A 20,728-nucleotide genomic window follows, 5' to 3' on the forward strand; every position below is an offset into this window, starting at 1 on the left:
CCAGCAATGTGTTTTTACTGTTAAATTTGTTTTGGTTCAGAGGTGTGGTCAAGAGCTGTAAAAGGTTGGTTACACTGGATGAAGCCTGAAATTTTTTGTCTGAGAGAAAACCTAATTTTTTTGGTCTCTTTGATCTTGGACTGTAATTCCTGCCAGAAGGAAAGCATTCAACCAGTTCAAGAGCTGCTTTGTTCAACTGGCAAAATAGAAAAGTGACTATTTGTATGACCCTAACGCACGTAACTGAGGCATTGTTCACGAGAGAAAATAAGCGCCGAGGGAACAGAATTCCAGAGGTCAAAATCAACAGAACCACTGAATCCCGCACTGTCTGTAAGGACTTTGCACATTCTCCCCGTGTCTGTTTGGTGTTCTGGTTTCCTCCCACCATTCAAAAGCGTACCGGGGGTGTCGGTCAACGGGGTGTAAATTAAGTGGCACGGACTCGTGGGCCAAAATGGCCTGTTACTGTGCTGTACGCCTAAAATATTGAGAGATGCTTTTGGAATTGAATCACCCTGAAATAAAACTTATGTCGTTTTCAATTATTAATTGGCCACGTGACATATTCAACAATGAGGATATGTTATATTACATCAAAATCTGCTGCGTATGTAGTTATCATTACAAATCAAAGTAAGTAGTATTATTGGAGTGCTTTCAGTCTTGAGGCTTTTTGTAGAATCTATTACTTTGTCAAGTGATATTCTCCTGCTGAATCACATCTGTTTTCAATTTCATCAAAAGGGAACCTGACGCTCTGTAGTTAAGAGTTAAACAGAACTGCAGTTAATGTCTATTGCTGTAAAGATACAGCTTAGCATGTTGAAGATACCAGAGGAATTTATCAGCATATTTCATTAATTGCCAATTTTTAAGCCAGTGTTAAGTGCCGGTGTTTGTAAATCCAACCTTATGCCAATGGACTGTTTTATGTCACAATTTTTGTTGCTAGACTATTGCTCCTGACCTGTAGTTTACGTCAGAGGTGGCCAGACCGCGGCTGGTGAGCCACATGTGGCCCTTTGACATGTAATGTGCAGCACACGTAAATATGTTGGCTGAGACAGGAATCGTACAAGCCGGTGGTCACATTGGTAGTGCTGGTGGCCGTGGCTTGCGATTATTGAGGGGCTCCAACATCTGAAATGCATTGCATATGGCTCTTAAGTAAGTTCAGCCACCACTTGTTTATGCAAACAAACCTCAAGCCTTAAGCAATCTATTGGTTAAACATATTCCATAACTTCTGACAATGAATGAGAAAAGTATATGCTAACCATGGCGTGCTAGAGGACGTCAGTAGAACTCAAACAGCATCAGTGGGAGAAAAAGAAGAGTTGACGTTTCGAGCCGAAATCCTTCTTCGCGATTGGTAAAATGCGGAAGAGAAGCTTGTGTTAAAAGAACAGGGTGAGAGGTGTGGAACAGAGGACCCATATTCTAGCTTCCAGTCTCGACAAGAGGTTTTGGCTCAAGACGGCGACCGTTCTTTTTCTTCCACTGTACTGCTTGACCTGCTGAATCTTTTAATGAACAGTTCAAGCCCAGAACATGGATTATGTATCTTTACCTTTGCTATATTGTTATAGTTTAGTTGCCCATTCAGAGCCAGCTCTTCAGCGCTTGACGTCCTGCTTTGCGGAAACTGCCAAAATGTTTGGCCTGGAAGTCAGCCTGAAGAAAACTGAGGTCCTCCATCAGCCAGCTCCCCACCATGACTACCAGCCCCCCCCCACATCTCCATCGGGCACACAAAACTCAAAACGGTCAACCAGTTTACCTATCTCGGCTGAACCATTTCATCGGATGCAAGGATCGACAACGAGATAGACAACAGACTCGCCAAGGCAAATAGTGCATTTCGAAGACTACACAAAAGAGTCTGGAAAAACAACCAACTGAAAAACCTCACAAAGATAAGCGTATGCAGAGCCGTTGTCATACCCACACTCCTGTTCGGCTCCGAATCATGGGTCCTCTACCGGCACCACCTACGGCTCCTAGAACGCTTCCACCAGCGTTGTCTCCGCTCCATCCTCAACATCCATTGGAGCGCTTACATCCCTAACGTCGAAGTACTCGAGATGGCAGAGGTCGACAGCATCGAGTCCACACTGCTGAAGATCCAGCTGCGCTGGATGGGTCACGTCTCCAGAATGGAGGACCATCGCCTTCCCAAGATCGTGTTATATGGCGAGCTCTCCACTGGCCACCGTGACAGAGGTGCACCAAAGAAAAGGTACAAGGACTGCCTAAAGAAATCTCTTGGTGCCTGCCACATTGACCACTGCCAGTGGGCTGATAACGCCTCAAACCGTGCATCTTGGCGCCTCACAGTTTGGCGGGCAGCAACCTCCTTTGAAGAAGACCGCAGAGCCCACCTCACTGACAAAAGGCAAAGGAGGAAAAACCCAACACCCAACCCCAACCAACCAATTTTCCCCTGCAACCGCTGCAATCGTGTCTGCCTGTCCCGCATCGGACTTGTCAGCCACAAACGAGCCTGCAGCTGACGTGGACTTTTTACCCCCTCCATAAATCTTCGTCCGCGAAGCCAAGCCAAAGATTGTTATATAAGAACCCAAAGAGATATTGGCAAAACTTGCACATGTTCCTTGGGTGGAATGGTTAGTGTAGTAGTCAGGGCAACGCTGTTACAGAACCAGGAACCAGGGTTCAAATCTGGCACTGTCTGTAAGGAGTTCATATGTTTCTGGATGCTCCGGTTTCCTCCCACCCTTCAAAAACATACAGGGTGTGTGGGTCACTTGGGTGTAATTGAGCGCATGGGCTCATGGGCTGAAAGGGCCTGTTACTGTGCCCCAGCCTTCAAAAACATACCGGGGGTGTAGATCAATGGGGCGTAATTGGGCGGCACGGGCTTGTGGGCTGAAAGGGCCTGTTACTGTGCCCCAGCCTTCAAAAACATACCGGGGGTGTAGATCAATGGGGTGTAATTGGGCGGCACGGGCTTGTGGGGACATCGAAATTTGACCAGCTGAGTTTCTCCAGCACTGGTGGTTTCACTTCCTCCAGCAGATTGTGTTTAACTTCAGATTCTAGGATCTGCCGTCTCGTATGTGTCTCGAGCAAAATGTATGCATGTCGACAAATTTAAAAATTGCTGGGATGACTCCAAAAACAAAATTAAAATTCTCCTTATAAATGACAGTAAAATGTCCAGTCCCTGGAGAGTTCAGTCTACATTTGAATCAATTACACTTCAAGGTTCCTTTTATTTTCACGTAATTTAAAAAAAAATTACAGTACATTAAAAATGTAACATATCCTGATTAACTTTTGTCTGCCATAAGTTGTCATGAGCCTGGCACCCTTAAAAATAGGAGAAAGAGAAGCAGAGAGTCCCTTCAGAGTGTCTGTGCCTTCACCTCCAGTGCTCCCACAGCCTCCACAGCCGCACAGTTCGATTCGTGGGCAGCCCGAGCTCAAGATCCAAACCTCTGACATGATCAGGAAGTCTTCAGCACCTGAGGTCCTACGGGAGCCCTTCTCGCCCTCATTGCCCTCTTGAATCTCGGCTCCGATACCTGATTCCCATGACCCAGTCTCCAGCAGGAGTCTCTGCTTCTCCTTCTCAACTGTGTTGTGGGGGGAGGGGTTGTTCACCCCATTTCTGGTGCCGTCTGCTGCTACCCGGAGTCCTCAACCCCTTGGCCATCACATCAGCATCAGTCTTTTCCCTCACCCTGTTGAAAGAGAAGAAAAAATCTGCTGAAGAACTGCCTCCAACTTAAATAGGAGAATTGGTGAATCAATGTACATCTCTTCATATTGCAATCATTAAAAAAAAATTAAAAAGACTAATTTAAATCAGTGTAAGTATAAGGCACAGCGCTGAATCCAGAACTGAAAAGCCAGAGAACAATGAGAAGATTTTACAAAAAATTATCTATGAAACACTTAGAAGTTAAAATTAAAAGTTACAAAATTCTGGGTTAAACCGTGTGCTCTTCCTTGCACACGGCCCTAAGATTACAGATAATTCATAACACAGAAAACAGGCCGCCAGTCGAACTGGTTAACTGTCTTAAAGCTGTGTCTGAGTATCTTCCTTCGCTGCCTTGTTATGGGAATTGTCCACTCTTTTGTTCCAAAATCACCATTTTATACTTGAAATGAACTTTCAGGAAAGCTGACACTGATCATTTTGGCTAAGAAAGCTGTAGATTGAGACTTATTGATTAAAAATTGAAACGCATGTTCCACAATCACAAGTCATCTACAGGAAAGTTCAAATGAAACCCTGAAGTTTAATATTTTTGACACGCATTGTGAAAAGTGAATTTTTTTTTTCCAAAGAGATATTGTCAAAACTTGGGCGGAACGTTTAGTGTAGCGGTTAGGGCAACACTGTTACAGAGCCAGGAACCAGAGTTTGAGTCTGGCACTGGCTGTAAGGAGTTTGTATGTGTCTCTGTGGGTTTCCTCTGGATGCTATGGTTTCCTCCCACCGTTCAAAAACATACGGGCGGCGTAGGTCAATTGGGTGTAATTGGATGGCACGGGCTCATGGGCCGAAAGGACCTCTTACCGTGCTATGTTGAAATTTATAAATTTAATTTTTTTTTTATTAATTCCTTTTACTAAATTCTGTAGAGGGAATCAGGCAATGTAACAGCTCAATGGTAATTGTCCTGAAGGCTGCAGTATGGCTCCTGCCAAAGTACAAACTTAGGTGCAATGTTCAATCAATACATTGATTCCAAAATATTTGATTCCGTAATCCCTGGCCTGTTTCATTGTAACTTAAATCTCAATATGTTCTGTAAAAATTAAACTCTGATCACCTGCTGCATGTTGGTTGTTGCGATTGGCAGATTTTCTGAACTATCAGATTCCTATTAATGCACCCACACCGTATTAAGTTCACTTTTTTTTAAAAGCTACCCTGGAGAAAAAGAAATATTTCACTTGATGAGTGTGGGGCACTGAGGTATCAGCGAGCAACCACAAAACTCAAAAGACTGTACAACAGACTGTATTCAGATGAAAGTCTGAACACCAATTCCTGCTTCGGTGGCTCCCGTGCGACTGGTTCAAGAGGGGCCGGCTCAGGTCTATATTCAGGTTGGCTGATTGACAGGAGGAGTCGGCCCTTAAGAGGTCTTCCTGCAGGTACAGAGATCGCCCCCTGCAGTAGGCTGGTGGTCGTATCTGCACAAAGTGTGGGAAACAAGTCCCTGATGAATTAAAGGGAATGTGAAGAAACAGGTTGCCATGGGACAGAGGATTTCCAATATTGCATAATGGATGATCTGATGATTGACCAGTCTATGTTTGCGTTGAGTAGCATTCTTTAATTAAAATACTACATTCAAGGTCACCAATTGCCATTCTAAATAATGCTGTTAATTTTAATTAAGTATTCTATAGACTAGTGCAGTGGTTCTCAACTTTTTTCTTTCCACTCACATATCAATTTAAGTAATCCCTATGTCATAGGTGCTCTGTGATTAATAAGGGATTGCTTAAGATGGTATGTGAGTGGGTGGAAAGAAAAAATTTGAAAACCACTGTTTTAGCCATACCTAATGGACTCGTTATGTGCATGGTTTCATCGCTCCAAAGGAAATGGGCCAGTGACAATTTTTCTCAAGCAACATATTTCAGTAACAACTGGGTCTAGAGCAGTGATTCTCAACCTTCCCTTCCCACTCACATCCCACCTTAAGCAATCAGAGCACTGATGGCATAGGGATGACTTAAAGTGGGATGCAAGTGGAAAGAAGAAGGTCGAGAATCACTGGTAGTGATCAAATGTTTAATGGCTAAGATATTAAAGCATTTTATGTGTTTGATTTAAAAGTCATGCTTTGCAGAAGAAAACTTTATTGATAACACTCTTTCTCTATTTCCAGGCCATTCGCTGCACACTGGTAAACTGCAACTGTGAGTGCTTCCAAGCAGGGAAGATCAATGTGCGTCAATGTGACCATTGCAAACATGGTTGGGTGGTACATGGTAAGGATCGCTGGAGATGCTGTTGTCCTTCAGGCAGATTTGTAGATCCTTACAATGGTGGAACAGTCTGCCTGTCAATTGATGATCTGTGATTTGTATTGCAATGTCCTGGGCACTGGGATTTCAATGCCTGCTCATCTGAAGGCATGCTCTCTCAATCTCATACTTAAGATACTAAGTATCTCAGAAAGCTTTTAAAGGGGAGATCGTGCTGTAACGTGAGAAAGGAGGCAGAGTTCATGAGTGGTGGATCTGATCCAGTTAAATTTACCCAAACTGAGGAGTTAATAATGATGAACCAGGGTGTGGCGGGGGTGGGGGGGTGGGGGGAGGAATTCTAGAAACTCTCAACAGGACAGGCAGCATGAACAGGGAGAGAAAAACACAGTTCACATTTTTTAGTTCTGGGGAGGTGAGAAGGCAAGCGTATTTTTAGATGCAGTCTTAACGTTAAGTGAGTGGGTAAGGGTCTGGCAGATGGAATACAATGTTGGTAAATGTGAGATTCCACTTTGGAAGATAAAATGGAACAACAGATTATTATTTAAATGGTGAGCGATTGCAGCAAGTGGCCAAGCAGAAGGACTCGGGAGAGCTTGTTTAGGGATCGCAAAAAGTTGGTTTGCAGGTGCAGCCGGCTGTCAAGAAGGCAAATGGAATGTTGGCCTTCATTGCTAGAGGGATTGAATTTGGGAGCAGGGAGTTATGCTGCGACTGTACAAGGTATTGGTGAGGCCGCATCTAGAGAACTGCGCACAGTTCTGGCTTCCTTACTTGAGGAAGGTTGCACTGGCTTTGGAGGCGGTGCAGAAGAAGTTCACCAGGTTGATTCCAGAGATGAGGGTATTAGTCTATTAGGAGAGATTGAGCATCTGGAAATGTATTCTCTAGAAATTAGAAGAATGAGAGGAATCTTATAGGAATGTACAAAATGATGAATGGCATAGATGAGATAGAGGGAGGTAAGATGTTTCCATTGGTTGGGGAGACTAGAACAAGGGGACATGGCCTCAATATATAGGGTAGTAGATTTAGGACAGAGATGAGGACTGCTTTTCCCAGAGGCGGTGAATCTGTGGAATTTGCTACCCATTGAAGCAGTGGAGGCGATCTCAGTACATATATTTAAGACAAGGTTGAATAGATCTTTACATAAGTGGGGAATTAAGAGATATGGGGAAAAGGCAGGTAGGTGGAGATGAGCCTTCATCAGATCGGCCATGATCTTATTGTATGGCTGAGCAGTCTGGATGGCCGACTCCTGCACCCATTCCTTGTATTCTTAAAGTTAGAATATGAGGGACTGTTCAAAACAATAAGAAAATGGAGGGACTTAGCAGGTCAGGTGGCATCCGAGGAGAGAAACATTTTGGATCGGACCCTTTTACAAGATCCAAAATGTTGATGACCATTTCTCACCATAGATGCTGCTTTGCAGAATCCCTCCAACTTCAAGATCCCATCATCTGGAGTTTCTTGTTTCTCTTCATTTAATGTTCCTGGAGCTTTAATTAGGCATTGTTGGAGCAATATAAGAGGTTGAAGAAAGTTCACAGTGTGTCGCCTGCAGTTGCAAGGGACAGAACTGCAGGGGTGGATGGGGAGGAGAGTGGGGTTGATTGGTGGGAATGGAACAGTGGACCAAAGTGAATGGTCCCTGTACAATGCTGAATGTGGCGGTAGATCGAGTTGTGCCTGCTGGTCGAATCTCTGTGAAAGTGGCGGACACTGTGGAATGTGGCGGGGTGGAAAGTGGCGGCCAGGGGAACTTTAGCCTTGTTCTATCCCAGAGGGGAGGGAATGAGTGTAGACATGCAGGAAATAGATGAGATAGGGTCAGTTTTTGTTAACAATGGTGGAAGTGAAGCCACAGTTTGGAAAGGAAGATAACAGTTCAGAGGCCAACTGTGCAAAAAGGCTCTTCGTCAGAGCAAATAATAACGGAGATGAAAGAATGGAGTAAAGTTCTTACAGGAAGGTGGGTGAGGCAGAGAAAAGTTGAGATAGCCATGGGTGTCAGTAGGCTTGTAATAGAAATCAACCCCACTCTCCTCCCCACCCACCCCTGCAGTTCTTTCCCTTGCAACTGCAGGCGACACACTGTGAACTTTCTTCAACCTCTTATATTGCTCCAACAATGCCTAATTAAAGCTCCAGGACCATTAAATGAAGAGAAACAAGAAACTCCAGATGATGGGATCTTGAAGTTGGAGGGATTCTGCAAAGCAGCATCTATGGTGAGAAATGGCCATCAACATCTATCTCTTGAGATAGAGACTGAGAGATCCACAAAAAATAAAGTGAAGGGTCAGGGATTGACCATCTGAAGGAGCGAGAGTGGAAATTGGCAGCCAACCATTGTGTTCTCCATGAGTATACAGGGCAGATGGCACTCTTTACACAGTCGTTCTCGATCTTATTTCTGCTATGCTCAAAGTTTTTTGTTCCCCATGAGTGTACGGGGCAGATGGCACTCTTTACACAGTCGTTCTCGATCTTATTTCTGCTATGCTCAAAGTTTATTGTTCCCCTTCACTGCGAAGCAGTCAAGTTTTGGTTTCTTCTGTACTCCTCTCCCACTGACTACTTCAAAAAAAATTATGTAAGGCGAAAAGAAAAGGCTTTTGCTGGGGCTCCCAGGGGTCCATAGGATCCACGTTAAGAATGGCTGGTCGGACAGGTGTTGCTCAACCTTCAGTTTGGGTTCTGCTCCAGATTCCAGAATCTTCTATTTCTTGTGATTGTTATTTTGAGACTGCATTTGTCAAAATCATAGGATTTGTCTTATTTATTAAAATACTTCTTTTATTTTTCCTCACAGCCTTGGACAAGCTACGAGTAAATCACTTGTATGAACAAAGTCAGTTTGAGATTGTCCAGTCAAATGTTGTTTTTGATATTAGTAGTCTAATGCTGTATGGAACCCAGGCCATTCCAATTCGGCTCAAAATCCTGTTGGATCGACTATTCAGTGTTCTCAAGCAAGAAGAAGTTCTCCAAATCTTGCACTCTCTGGGATGGACGCTGCAAGATTACATCCGTGGTTACATTCTCCAGGTAACTCAACATTAAATTGATCTGTTTATTGTCAGGTGTACTGAGAGACAGTGAAATACTTTGTTTTGCATGTCATCCAGGCAGTCAACCTATACACAGTACAACAGGTCTTGCAAGAAAAAAAAACAGGTGTAGAATATATTGTGGAGGAGCACAGTGAAGCCAGTGCAAGGGCTGCAATGAGGTTGGATCAAGACAGCATCTTTTACTGACGGGACGTCAATTTAAGAGTTCGTTAAGGAAAGAAATTGTCCTTGGATCTGGAGGTCCATGTTTTCAAGGTCGTGTATTTTCTGCCTAGTGCGAGGAGGGGAGAAGAGAGGGTGACTGGTGGGAGAGAACTGTCCTTTCATTTGCTTGCTGCTTTCCAGTGAGAAGTATGGATGGAGTCGATGGAGAGTGGGTTGTTTGCATGTTGACCTGAGTTGTGCTCGCAACTCTGGCCAGTTTATTTGCAATGCCCAAATGTGCTGGACCAAAGGGCCCAGGCCCAAAACGTTAGCCACCCTTCACTTCCTATGGATGACCTGCTGAGTTTCTCCAGCATGTTTGTGTTTTGCTCTCGACCACAGACTACCTTTAACTCTCTCCAGTTTCTGGCAGCCTGCCCTCAATAAGAATTTGTGTGGATCTGGTGCAACGGCAGTGAGAATGCTGACCGACCAAAGGAACTGCTCACACTGACCATCCGTGACTCTCATATTTACAAAACAATATGGATGCTTGTCCTATTGTTTGTCTGTATGTATGTTATGTCTGGCTGTATGTCTGTAAGTTTTGCACCGAGGACTGGAAAATGCTGTTTCGTGTAGTCAGAGGGCAGTAAACTTTACTTCACCAATATATTGGATTTCGACCTATTTTTAATGGACTAAATTGAGATACACCTATTCAAAACTTTCTCCATTCTCACATTCCTTATAGTTCCATTCATTATTCACTGGACAATTTTTTGCATTGAAACAAAACCAAGGGAAGGTGACCAACTGCACATTTCACCTTTGCCTTCTCAGTGTACAGCATGCCGGGTGATTTCGCACAATCATGGAGTCATCAAGCAAAGAGAATAGAGCCTTTGGCCCACCGAATCCAGACAGATCATAAAGCATCTGTTTCAACTAACCCCATTTTTAAAACAATGTTCCCCACGCTCCCATCACCTGCCCCACCCCCCGCCCAGATGCTGCCACCCATCTCTTCACAGTCATCTGGACATGTTGGGGAGGAAACCAGAGCACCACAGGGAAACTGACAGTGTAACGGGTGGAACGTGCTAACTTCACACACACAGCACCAGCCATCATGATGGAACTGGTCACACGAGCTGTGAGGCGGTCACAGCCCTGCGATCTAAATCATTGCGTTAATTACTAGCACATTTCCTTTTCCATTATTCAATATAAAAACTTTACAGCAATGTGATGTGAAGATAATTAATCCCTGCCCAAATCAGCTCCAGCCCAAATAAGGCTATTATTGAGACTAGAGGCCTGTGACCATTGGTGTTCTGCAGAGATCAGTGTCGGGACCTCTGTAGCTTGTGAAAGAAAAAAAAATGACTTGGGTGAATAAGTAGGTGAGTGGATTAGTATGATTATAGATGACACAAAGATTGGTGGAAATGACAGCAGTGTAGAGGCCTATCAAAGATGGCAACATGATATAAATCAATTGCAGAAATGGGCAGAAATATGACAAACGAAGATTAAGAAGAACTTTTGTGATTGGAAACCTATCACAAGCTAAGGATGGATTAGAGTAAGACATGAGAGCCTGCAGACACTGCTGGAGAAACTCAGCAGGCCAAACAGTGTACTTTATGTAGCAAAGATAAAGATACATAAGCAACGTTTCGGCCTTGAGCCCTTCATCAAGTTGTGAGCAAGTTGTAGGCAGGCACCCAAACAAAATGGTGGGTGGGGGGGTGGGGGAACAGAGGGAGGAGCGCAGAGTCCCACAGGCAAGAGGGAGTAGGTGGATAAGATGGATTAAGCTGGAGAATGCACAGGCTGGGGGTAAACTGGAGGCAAGTCCACGGACACTCAATGTCTCTGAGGGACTCTCTTCTGTAGCTTCTATTTCTCTTATTATTGGGGGACAGCAGGTAATGCTAATGGTGACTCTTTGCTTTTATGGCAGGCAAAAGTTGAAGTATATCAGGCATGTTAATTTTTATGAATTATTGCATGACATTAAAAGGAACTTCCAACCTTGAAGTGTGAGGCATTGCCTCTGGGAGGTTGAATGAATGGGGAAAGCACACAGTTAATGGCAGGACTCTTTAAAAACACAGATGTGTAGGGGGATCTGGAGGGGTGGGGGTGCGGCCCACTGAAAGAGGCCACACAAGTAAATCGGGCGGTAAAGAAGGCATTATTGGTTTGGGCAGTGAGTACAGAGAAAGGAAATGATGTTGCAGCTCTGTAAAACTTTTGTGAGGTCACAACTGGAAGACTGTGCATTTCTGGTTGACCCCATGACAGGATGGATGTGGAGGCTTTGGGAAGATAAGGTTGACCAGGATGTTGCCTAGATTAGGGGATATGAATTGTGGCGGAAGTTTGGACAAACTTGGGCTGTTTTACCTGGAGCGTCTGAAGTTGAGGTGCGACCTGATAGAAGTTAATAAAATTATGATAGGGGAGATGGTCAGAATCATTTCCTAAGGTGACACGCTGGATGGTGTGTTAAAGTTGTAGGGCGGGGGGTGGGATTAACAGATATGCAGGGCAAGATTTTTTATACAGAGATCGATAGGTGCCTGGAATGGGCAGTAGTACTGGTGGAAGCAGATACGATAGTAACATTTGAGAGGCTTTGAGACGGCACGTGAATACTCATCATGTTCTGACATCATCATGTGCCAAAGGGCCTGCTCCTGTACAGTGATTTTTTTAAATTTTCAAATGTTTTCTTTCCACTCACATACCACTTTAAGTAATCCCTATGCCATAGATGCTCTGTGATTAGTAAGGGATTGCTTGTGAGTGGAAAGAAAAAGTTTGAAAACCACTGTTTTAATCGTCCCTAATTTGGATACAGTTTTTTTAGACTTTTCCTGTTTATGATACCTTAATGCATAATTTAATTGCATAACCCATCTTGATATGGCGACACAGCTAGTGTGGCAGTCAGCGCAACAATTGGGACCGGAACTGGGTTTGAATCTGGCGCCATCTGTAAGGAGTTTGTATGTTCTCCCCATATCTGTGTGGGTTTTCTCTGGGGGCTCCAGTCTCCTCCCACTGTTCAAAACGTACCAGTGGGGGGGGGAGGAGGGTAGGTTCATGGATAGTAAATTGGGTGGCAACGGACTTGTAGGCCAGAATTGGCCCGTTACAGTGCTGTATGTCTAAATTTAAAATAAAAATGTATTTTTCATCTTTACATATGTTCTAATGCTCAGGGAAAGATAAAATAGAACGACAAATGATAAACAACGGTTATCAAGATTTGTATGATCCATGTAACTGTTGGAAAAGAAAGGAGAAAAAAAATCATCTATTCCTCATCAAATTTCTAACCCCAACCTGAGCAATTTCTGCCAAAGTCAGGTGAAAATGACTAATTTCAATTGCTTAAGGTGGTATGTGGGTGGAAAGAAAAAGTTTGAAAACCACTGTTTTAATCGTCCCTCATTGACTCGTTATGTGCACGGTTCCATAACTCCAAAGGAAATGGGCCAATGACAATTTTTCTCAAGCTAAATATTTCAGTAACAATTGGGTCTAGAGCAGTGGTTCTCAACCTTCCCTTCCCACACACATACCATCTTAAGCAATCCCTTGCTATTCACAGAGCACCAATAGCATTCGGATTACTTAAAGTGGTATGTGAGTGGAAAGAAAAAAGGTTGAGAACCACTGATCGAGAGAGAGAGGGATGTCATCAAATCCAATTGTGTATATGTGGGAAGGACAACATCTTTCCACCGCAGTAGAATGAACCTCCTAGCAATTGGAGAAGCCAAAGTGACCTACTTCATGGGATTGAGATGGAATCAAAATTAAGTCCATTGGTCCACTCGCTCCAAAGATAGCAATAAAAAGGCTCCTATGTATGATTCACTTATTTACTTTTTTATAGGGAAAAAAATATGCATCCCCATCTGAAAAAATGTTTCCTTCAAAATACTATAAGAAATGGGGGCTTGGCTTTACTTAATCTGAGAATTCATTATTGGGCAGCGAACATCAGATATATCTAGATATTCATTGCCTCAAGATGGATTGATTGAGAGATTAAATCCATTGAAGAACATTCTCTTATCTCAATATTTGGAGCACCTTTGCCTTTTTTGGTCTCCAAATTAACTAATAACTTGGTTGTTGGACACACTTTGCGTATTTAGTTCCAATTTAGAAAACATTTTGGTTTTCACAGATTTTTTTATTAATTTATCCTATTTCCTTTTTTTTTTAACCTTCGGTCCAAGACATTAGTTATACTCAATGGTCAATCTTTCTTGGACCAAAACTTGGCCTCTTTTGACCAATTATCTGCCAAATTTAAATCATCGTTTTTTTTTTCTCGCTCTTTACAGATTAGGATCTTCTTAAATTCCTTAACATTGATGCTTCCCCAAGACTTAGATTTTAATCTTATCTGGGAAGTATATCATTTTAGACCTAATCGGAAAGGACTGCTTTCAGGTCTTTATGAACTACTATTAAGATCTAGCAATAGTCCTTTATCTAACATTAAGAAAGTTTGGGAACATGACTTTCGACAAATGTTTGCTGAAGATACATGGGAGTCTATTTTGAAACATTTATCTTCTCTCTGGGCTAGACATTCCTTACTACAATATAAAGTAGTCAATAGGGCCCTCGACTCCAAAGTTCAAATAGCTAAATTTTATCCCAATATAACCTCTAAATGTAATAAATGTACAACTCAGGAAGGTCCTGGCTATGTCCCTCTCTCTGTAACTATTGGAAAGAGGTATTTAGTACACTATCTTTGATTCTTTTTTTTTTATTTTTTATTTTTCACACTATAAACCACATTGATCAAGATACATACATTTTCCTTTTCAAATATATACAGTCTCGTTTTCTCCCCCCCCACCCTTCCCCTCCCACCCTCCCTACCTCCCCTCCCATTCATTTAAAGTTCAGAATCTAAGATACATTAAACCCGTCAAACAATGTTGTCACTCAATAAAAATAAACAAGAAATTCCACTGAGTTATCAATCTGACTCTGAGCCTTTTAATTTAAAATAAAAATATTTAAAAGCATATGACATATGATTTCATTTGTCTGTTCTTCCCTCAAAGAACAAAAAAAATCACGAAGAAACTGCATTGAAGTCACATTTTCTTAAACTCAGTACCCTTCATCATTTGTTTATCCTTCAAATGGCACGATTTGTTTGAGAAAAATAACCAGGATCATTCCCATTACGTGAACATGTGATGTCAGATGATATGCTTTACCATCATCTCTGAATGCATCAGAAAGATGGCCCTGGTACTTTTGTCTGTGAGGAGCTGCGATACTGTGTCAGGGTTTGTTTGGAAAAATCCTTGAAAAGCCATCAGGGCCGTAACCTGAGGTGTAGGACCAATCCATAAAGACCAATCAGTTATGCTCTGTATGAGGGGTGAGCTGAAATAACCTCGACACATAAAGAGCATATTGCTCTAAATAGCCATTGTGCTCCCATTTATGGGTAAGTGGATAGATACAGTGATTAAATCCACCAATCACAACTAGCAAATGTTTATTCTCCTTTTTTAAAAGAAGCCTTCCATACTCTCTGAAATGGCCTTGACCATCACTGCTAAGGAGTTTCTGCTGGTTTGTAACTCCAGCAAATACTACACTTGCTTTTGTTAAAGCTAGTGAACAAGGTTTTTTTTTAACATTTATATTTAGACATACAGCATGGTAATAAGCCCTTTCAGCCGATGAGCCCATGCCACCCAATTGACCTACCGGTACATTTTGAACGGTGGAAGTAAACCAGAGCACCACACAGACATGGGGAGGGCATACAAACTCCTTACAGACAGCACAAGATTCGAACCCCAGGTCCCAGTCGCTGGTGCTGTAACAGCATTGCAATATCTGTTACACTAACCTAGCCATCTTGTAAAATGCTTTGTAAACTTTTTGTGAATGCTTTCATTACAGGTCTGAAATCAAGCGGTTTTGTTACGGTTTTAAAGTTTCACAAAATCCTTGAATTCTATTTAATTTGCAGCAATTCATTTTGAAAATGACAGTGAAAATGTAGATTTGTTATGGAGAAAGTACCCCATGTCTGTCCTGGAGACAGGAGGGAAATTTGAATGAGTTGGGCTCGGGGCTGTATTTCCATGATCATTTCTACATGTTGGTACCTAATGGATGGATCTGGTGCAGTTCATCCACCTGCAAATAATGATGGAGTCCCTTGCAAGGATGATCCAAATTCCTGTAAATACTAATACTGGTTCCACTGCTGGATAATATTTTACAAACTGCAAAGTGTTTCAGTATGTGTGGATTGGATACAGGTGCTCTCCCAGATGCATCTTTAAGTGAAAAATGGGTCTCCTTCAGGATTGTTACTCCACATCAATAAATATGGGAAACCTTCAAACATTTTTTTTCATCTGGTTTTCCTTGAGCTAGAGATGATCCTGAACATTTTTGACAATTGCTGACGTAAGTGAAATAATGTTCACTTCGCTGGTGGAAGTTTGTTACTTAATCTTTGGAAGCAGGACATTCTGATGTCCAGATGTCCTTTGCCAGTTGCCATCAGTACATCAGATAGAGTTTGCCTTATTACTGTTCCTCCTTTGATCATTTGGAATGATCCGTGTCCTGAGACAAAGAATTCAGTAGAGATGGTCGACATTCACTGACATCCAAAGATTGCCAAGCCAACTGCTCCAACCCTGGGCCCGAATTGCCCACAATTGGTTCCATCAGTTACCTTATGTCCGACATCAGACTCTTTTTTTTTTTAATTATTTTTCACACTATGAACCATATTAACCAAAATACACACAAACATTTCCCTCTTGAATTTACACAGAAGATACTCTATGTCCTGAGAAACATAAAAGCTGCAGATGGTGGAATCATGTGGAAACAAAGGACATGGGTGTGAATCCTTTATCAAGACTCGTATGGAATAGGTGAAATCATGTATAAATTTTGAGAAACAGCTCGGTAAAGGGCCCATCCAATCCACGAGCCCATGACCCCCCAAAGACACCCAATGTTACAAAATCAGCTTCACCTCCCCCTCCCCCCACCCCCTTGCCAACAGATTTCTGAATGTTCAATGAACCAGCAATACAAAATACTACTGCTGCAAAACAATTTTGTGACATATGTTCATGACGTTGATTCTGTTTTCTGAAGGAGTGTGTGCAAGGTTTCTTAGAAGTGGTGGATAAAAAAAAGGAAATGAGCTATTGAGTGGTGGGGGAACCATTTGTTTTTAAAAAAAAAGTATTGGAGCAATTAATGGGACATTTGGACAACGAGGAAGGCTTTCAAAGCTCGCAGATGGATTTGGCCCAACTTGAAAAATGGGCTGAACAAATGGCAGATGGAAGTTAATGCAGGCAAGTGTGAGGTGTTGCATTTTGGAAGTCTAAACCAAGAAAGGACATGCACAGTAAATGATAGGGTACTGAGGAGTTCAGTAGAACAGAGAGATCTGGGAATGCAAGAACAGTATATAATTCCCTGAAAATGGCATCAAAGATGAATAGGGTTGTAAAGAGAGCTTTTGGCATCTTGACCTTCATAAATCACAGAATTAAGTGTCAGAATTGAGATGTTGTGGTAAATTGGTATAAGACATTGGTGAGACCAAATTTAGTCTGTTTCTGTGCTATAATGCTCTATGGTTCTATTCGGTAAGATCATGACTAAATTAATCTTAGTCTATACTTTCCTGCTGTCTCCCAAACCTCTCAATTCCCTTGTAGTTATCTGTCAGTCCTTGTCTAAAATTCATTGATTTTACTTCTGCTTCCCTCCTTTTCTCCATTTAAAACCAATGTCTCTTTCGTTAGATTTTCTATTTGGATACCCCAGTGCTGGGGGAAGCATCTTCTCAGCAACTGTCTTGCAAATTTCTTCTCTCTCTCACTTTCTCTGTTTCCTCCCTATCTCTCTTCTCCCTCTCCTTCTCTCTCTCCCCCCTCTTTCCCCCTCTTTCCCTCTCTCTCACTCTCCTCTCCTCTCTCTTCTCCTGTGTGCAGTTTTGGTCACCTAACTGCAAGAAAGATATCAATAAAACTGAAGGAGTGCAGAGAAGATTGACTAGGATGTTGCCAGACTTCAGGAAATGAATTACGGGGAAAGATTAAACAGATCAGGACTTTATTCCCTGGAGCATAGAAGAATGAGGGGAGTTGTGATATTTAAAATTATGAGAGCTATAGACAGATTAAATGTAGACTTTTCCTACAGACATGGGTTAAGGGTGAAAGGGGAAAGGTTTGGGGGGAACATGAGGGGGAACTTGTTCACACAGAGACTGGTGGGAGTGTGGAACGAGCTGCCAGCTAAAGTGGTGAATGTGGGCTCCATTTTAATAGTTAAGAAGAATTTGGACAGGTACATGGATGGGAGGGTATGGAGGGCTATGGATGGTGTAGGTCAATGGGACTAGGCAGAATAATAATTTGGCACAGACTAGAAGGCCATAATGCTCTATGGTTCTATTCGGTAAGATCATGACAAAATTAATCTTAGTCTATACTCTCCTGCTGTCTCCCAAACCTCTCAATTCCCTTGTAGATGTCTGTCAGTCCTTGTCTAAAATTCATTGATTTTACTTCTGCTTCCCTCCTTTTCTCGATTGGAAACCAATGTCTCTTTCATTAAATTTTCTATTTGGATAGGGGGAAGCACCTTCTCAGCAACTGTCTTGCAAATTTCTTTTAAATATCTCTCTCTCCTCACTCTCTCTCACTTTCTCTGTCTCCTCCCTCTCTCTCTTCTCCCTCTCCTTCTCTCCTTCTATCTCTCCACTCTTTCCCTCTCTCTCACTCTCTATCCTCCCCTCTCTCCTATCTCTCCCTTCTTTCCCTCTCTCTCAGTCTCTATCCTCCCTTCTCTCTTCTTATCCCTCTCTTCTCTATCTCCCCTCTTCTCCCTCTCTCTTCTAAACCCCATTGACTATAACTCTTAATCACATTTATCCCAGGAATCAACCCAATGAACCTTCTCTGTGCTGCCTCCAATATAAAAACATCCTTGCTCAAATTCAGGAAAGAAAATTCCACACAGTACTCAGCAGTGCCCTGAGAGATTGTGTATAAAATTCCCTGCTTTTATACTCCAGATCTTTTGCAGCAAAGACCAGCATTCCATTAGTCTTCCTAATTGTGTGCTATACCTGCACATTAACTTTGTTTTGTTTCATGTGTAAGGGTTACACGTAATATTTTGTAGACCCTGCACTGTGGATTGTGGAGGCTCAAGTGACCTCTTTGTCTGGAACCTGGTGGGAATGTGGATTGTGGAGGATCACGTGACCTCTCTATCTGCAACCTAGTCGGAAGATCCATCACCTGCCAATCAAGGTTGGACTCTACCTACCCATTAGTGCACACCTGATCACTGGCCATTTTAATCACCTAATGATTACCTGGGACGGACTCACCAGCTTACTGTTCTATAAAGTCTACTACGTGAAGTAGTTATTTCTCTTTGCTCTTCTGTACTGAGACAAATCCTGTTCCACCCCAGATCACGAAATGTGGACAATGCTGAAGGTCACATGTGCACAACACAGGGAATGGGCAGTTAGGCAGCAATGAGGCAGTGCACACATTGGAAAAAGGAAGTAGCATTCTGTAATCCTTGGTAGTTATAAGTCTGAATGCAGTTGTTAGTGTCGGTAGTGCAAAGCCCGATGTGACTGGGATGTAGTGTATAAGTGTGACCAGTTGTTAGTGTCGGTAGTGTAAAGCCCGATGTGACTGGGATGTAGTGTATAAGTGTGACCAGTTCTTAGTGTCGGTAGTGTAAAGCCCGATGTGACTGGGATGTAGTGTATAAGTGTGACCAGTTGTTAGTGTCGGTAGTGTAAAGCCCAAAGTGATAGGGATGTAGTGTATAAGTGTGACCAGTTATTAGTGTCGGTAGTGTAAAGCCCGATGTGACTGGGATGTAGTGTATAAGTGTGACCAGTTGTTAGTGTCGGTAGTGTAAAGCCCGATGTGATAGGGATGTAGTGTATAAGTGTGACCAGTTGTTAGTGTCGGTAGTGTAAAGCCCGATGTGACTGTGATGTAGTGTATAAGTGTGACCAGTTGTTAGTGTCGGTAGTGTAAAGACCGATGTGACTGGGATGTAGTATATAAGTGTGACCAGTTGTTAGTGTCGGTAGTGTAAAGCCCGATGTGACTGGGATGTAGTGTATAAGTGTGACCAGTTGTTAGTGTCGGTAGTGTAAAGCCTGATGTGACTGGGATGTAGTGTATAAGTGTGACCAGTTGTTAGTGTCGGTAGTGTAAAGCCCGATGTGACTTGGATGTAGTGTATAAGTGTGACCAGTTGTTAGTGTCGGTAGTGTAAAGCCCGATGTGACTGGGATGTAGTGTATAAGTGTGACCAGTTGTTAGTGTCGGTAGTGTAAAGCCCGATGTGACTGGGATGTAGTGTATAAGTGTGACCAGTTGTTAGTGTCAGTAGTGTAAAGCCCGATGTGATAGGGATGTAGTGTATAAGTGTGACCAGTTATTAGTGTCGGTAGTGTAAAGCCCGATGTGACTGGGATGTAGTGTATGTGTGACCAGTTGTTAGTGTCGGTAGTGTAAAGCCCGATGTGATAGGGATGTAGTGTATAAGTGTGACCAGTTGTTAGTGTCGGTAGTGTAAAGCCCAATGTGACTGTGATGTAGTGTATAAGTGTGACAAGTTGTTAGTGTCGGTAGTGTAAAACCCCATGTGACTGGGATGTAGTGTATAAGTGTGACCAGTTGTTAGTGTCGGTAGTGTAAAGCCTGATGTGACTGGGATGTAGTGTATAAGTGTGACCAGTTGTTAGTGTCGGTAGTGTAAAGCCTGATGTGACTGGGATGTAGTGTATAAGTGTGACCAGTTGTTAGTGTCGGTAGTGTAAAGCCCGATGTGACTGGGATGTAGTGTATAAGTGTGACAAGTTGTTAGTGTCAGTAGTGTAAAGCCTGATGTGACTGGGATGTAGTGTATAAGTGTGACCAGTTGTTAGTGTCGGTAGTGTAAAGCCTGATGTAACTGGGATGTAGTGTATAAGTGTGACCAGTTGTTAGTGTCGGTAGTGTAAAGCCCGATGTGACTGAGATGTAGTGTATAAGTGTGACCAGTTGTTAGTGTCGGTAGTGTAAAGCCCGATGTGACTGGGATGTAGTGTATAAGTGAGACCAGTTGTTAGTGTCGGTAGTGTAAAGCCCGATGTGATAGGGATGTAGTGTATAAGTGTGACCAGTTGTTAGTGTCGGTAGTGTAAAGCCCGATGTGACTGGGATGTAGTGTATAAGTGTGACCAGTTGTTAGTGTCGGTAGTGTAAAGCCCGATGTGATAGGGATGTAGTGTATAAGTGTGACCAGTTGTTAGTGTCGGTAGTGTAAAGCCCAATGTGACTGTGATGTAGTGTATAAGTGTGACAAGTTGTTAGTGTCGGTAGTGTAAAGCCCGATGTGACTGGGATGTAGTGTATAAGTGTGACCAGTTGTTAGTG

At 42.7% G+C, this 20,728-nt stretch overlaps 1 protein-coding gene across 2 annotated transcripts in view; it reads left to right on the plus strand.

Annotated features, from left to right (window-relative positions):
* Positions 1-20,728, plus strand: part of bnc1 (basonuclin zinc finger protein 1) — a 107,664-nt gene that overhangs the window by 59,796 nt on the left and 27,140 nt on the right. For both annotated transcript variants that reach the window (XM_069911532.1, XM_069911533.1), the window contains exons 2-3: positions 5,883-5,985; positions 8,807-9,042. In XM_069911532.1, the coding sequence (XP_069767633.1) occupies positions 5,883-5,985; positions 8,807-9,042 (339 nt within the window). The remainder of the gene's footprint in view (positions 1-5,882; positions 5,986-8,806; positions 9,043-20,728) is intronic.

The sequence above is a fragment of the Narcine bancroftii genome, chromosome 14 (assembly GCF_036971445.1).
Source record: "Narcine bancroftii isolate sNarBan1 chromosome 14, sNarBan1.hap1, whole genome shotgun sequence".
NCBI classification, from domain to species: Eukaryota; Metazoa; Chordata; class Chondrichthyes; order Torpediniformes; family Narcinidae; genus Narcine; species Narcine bancroftii.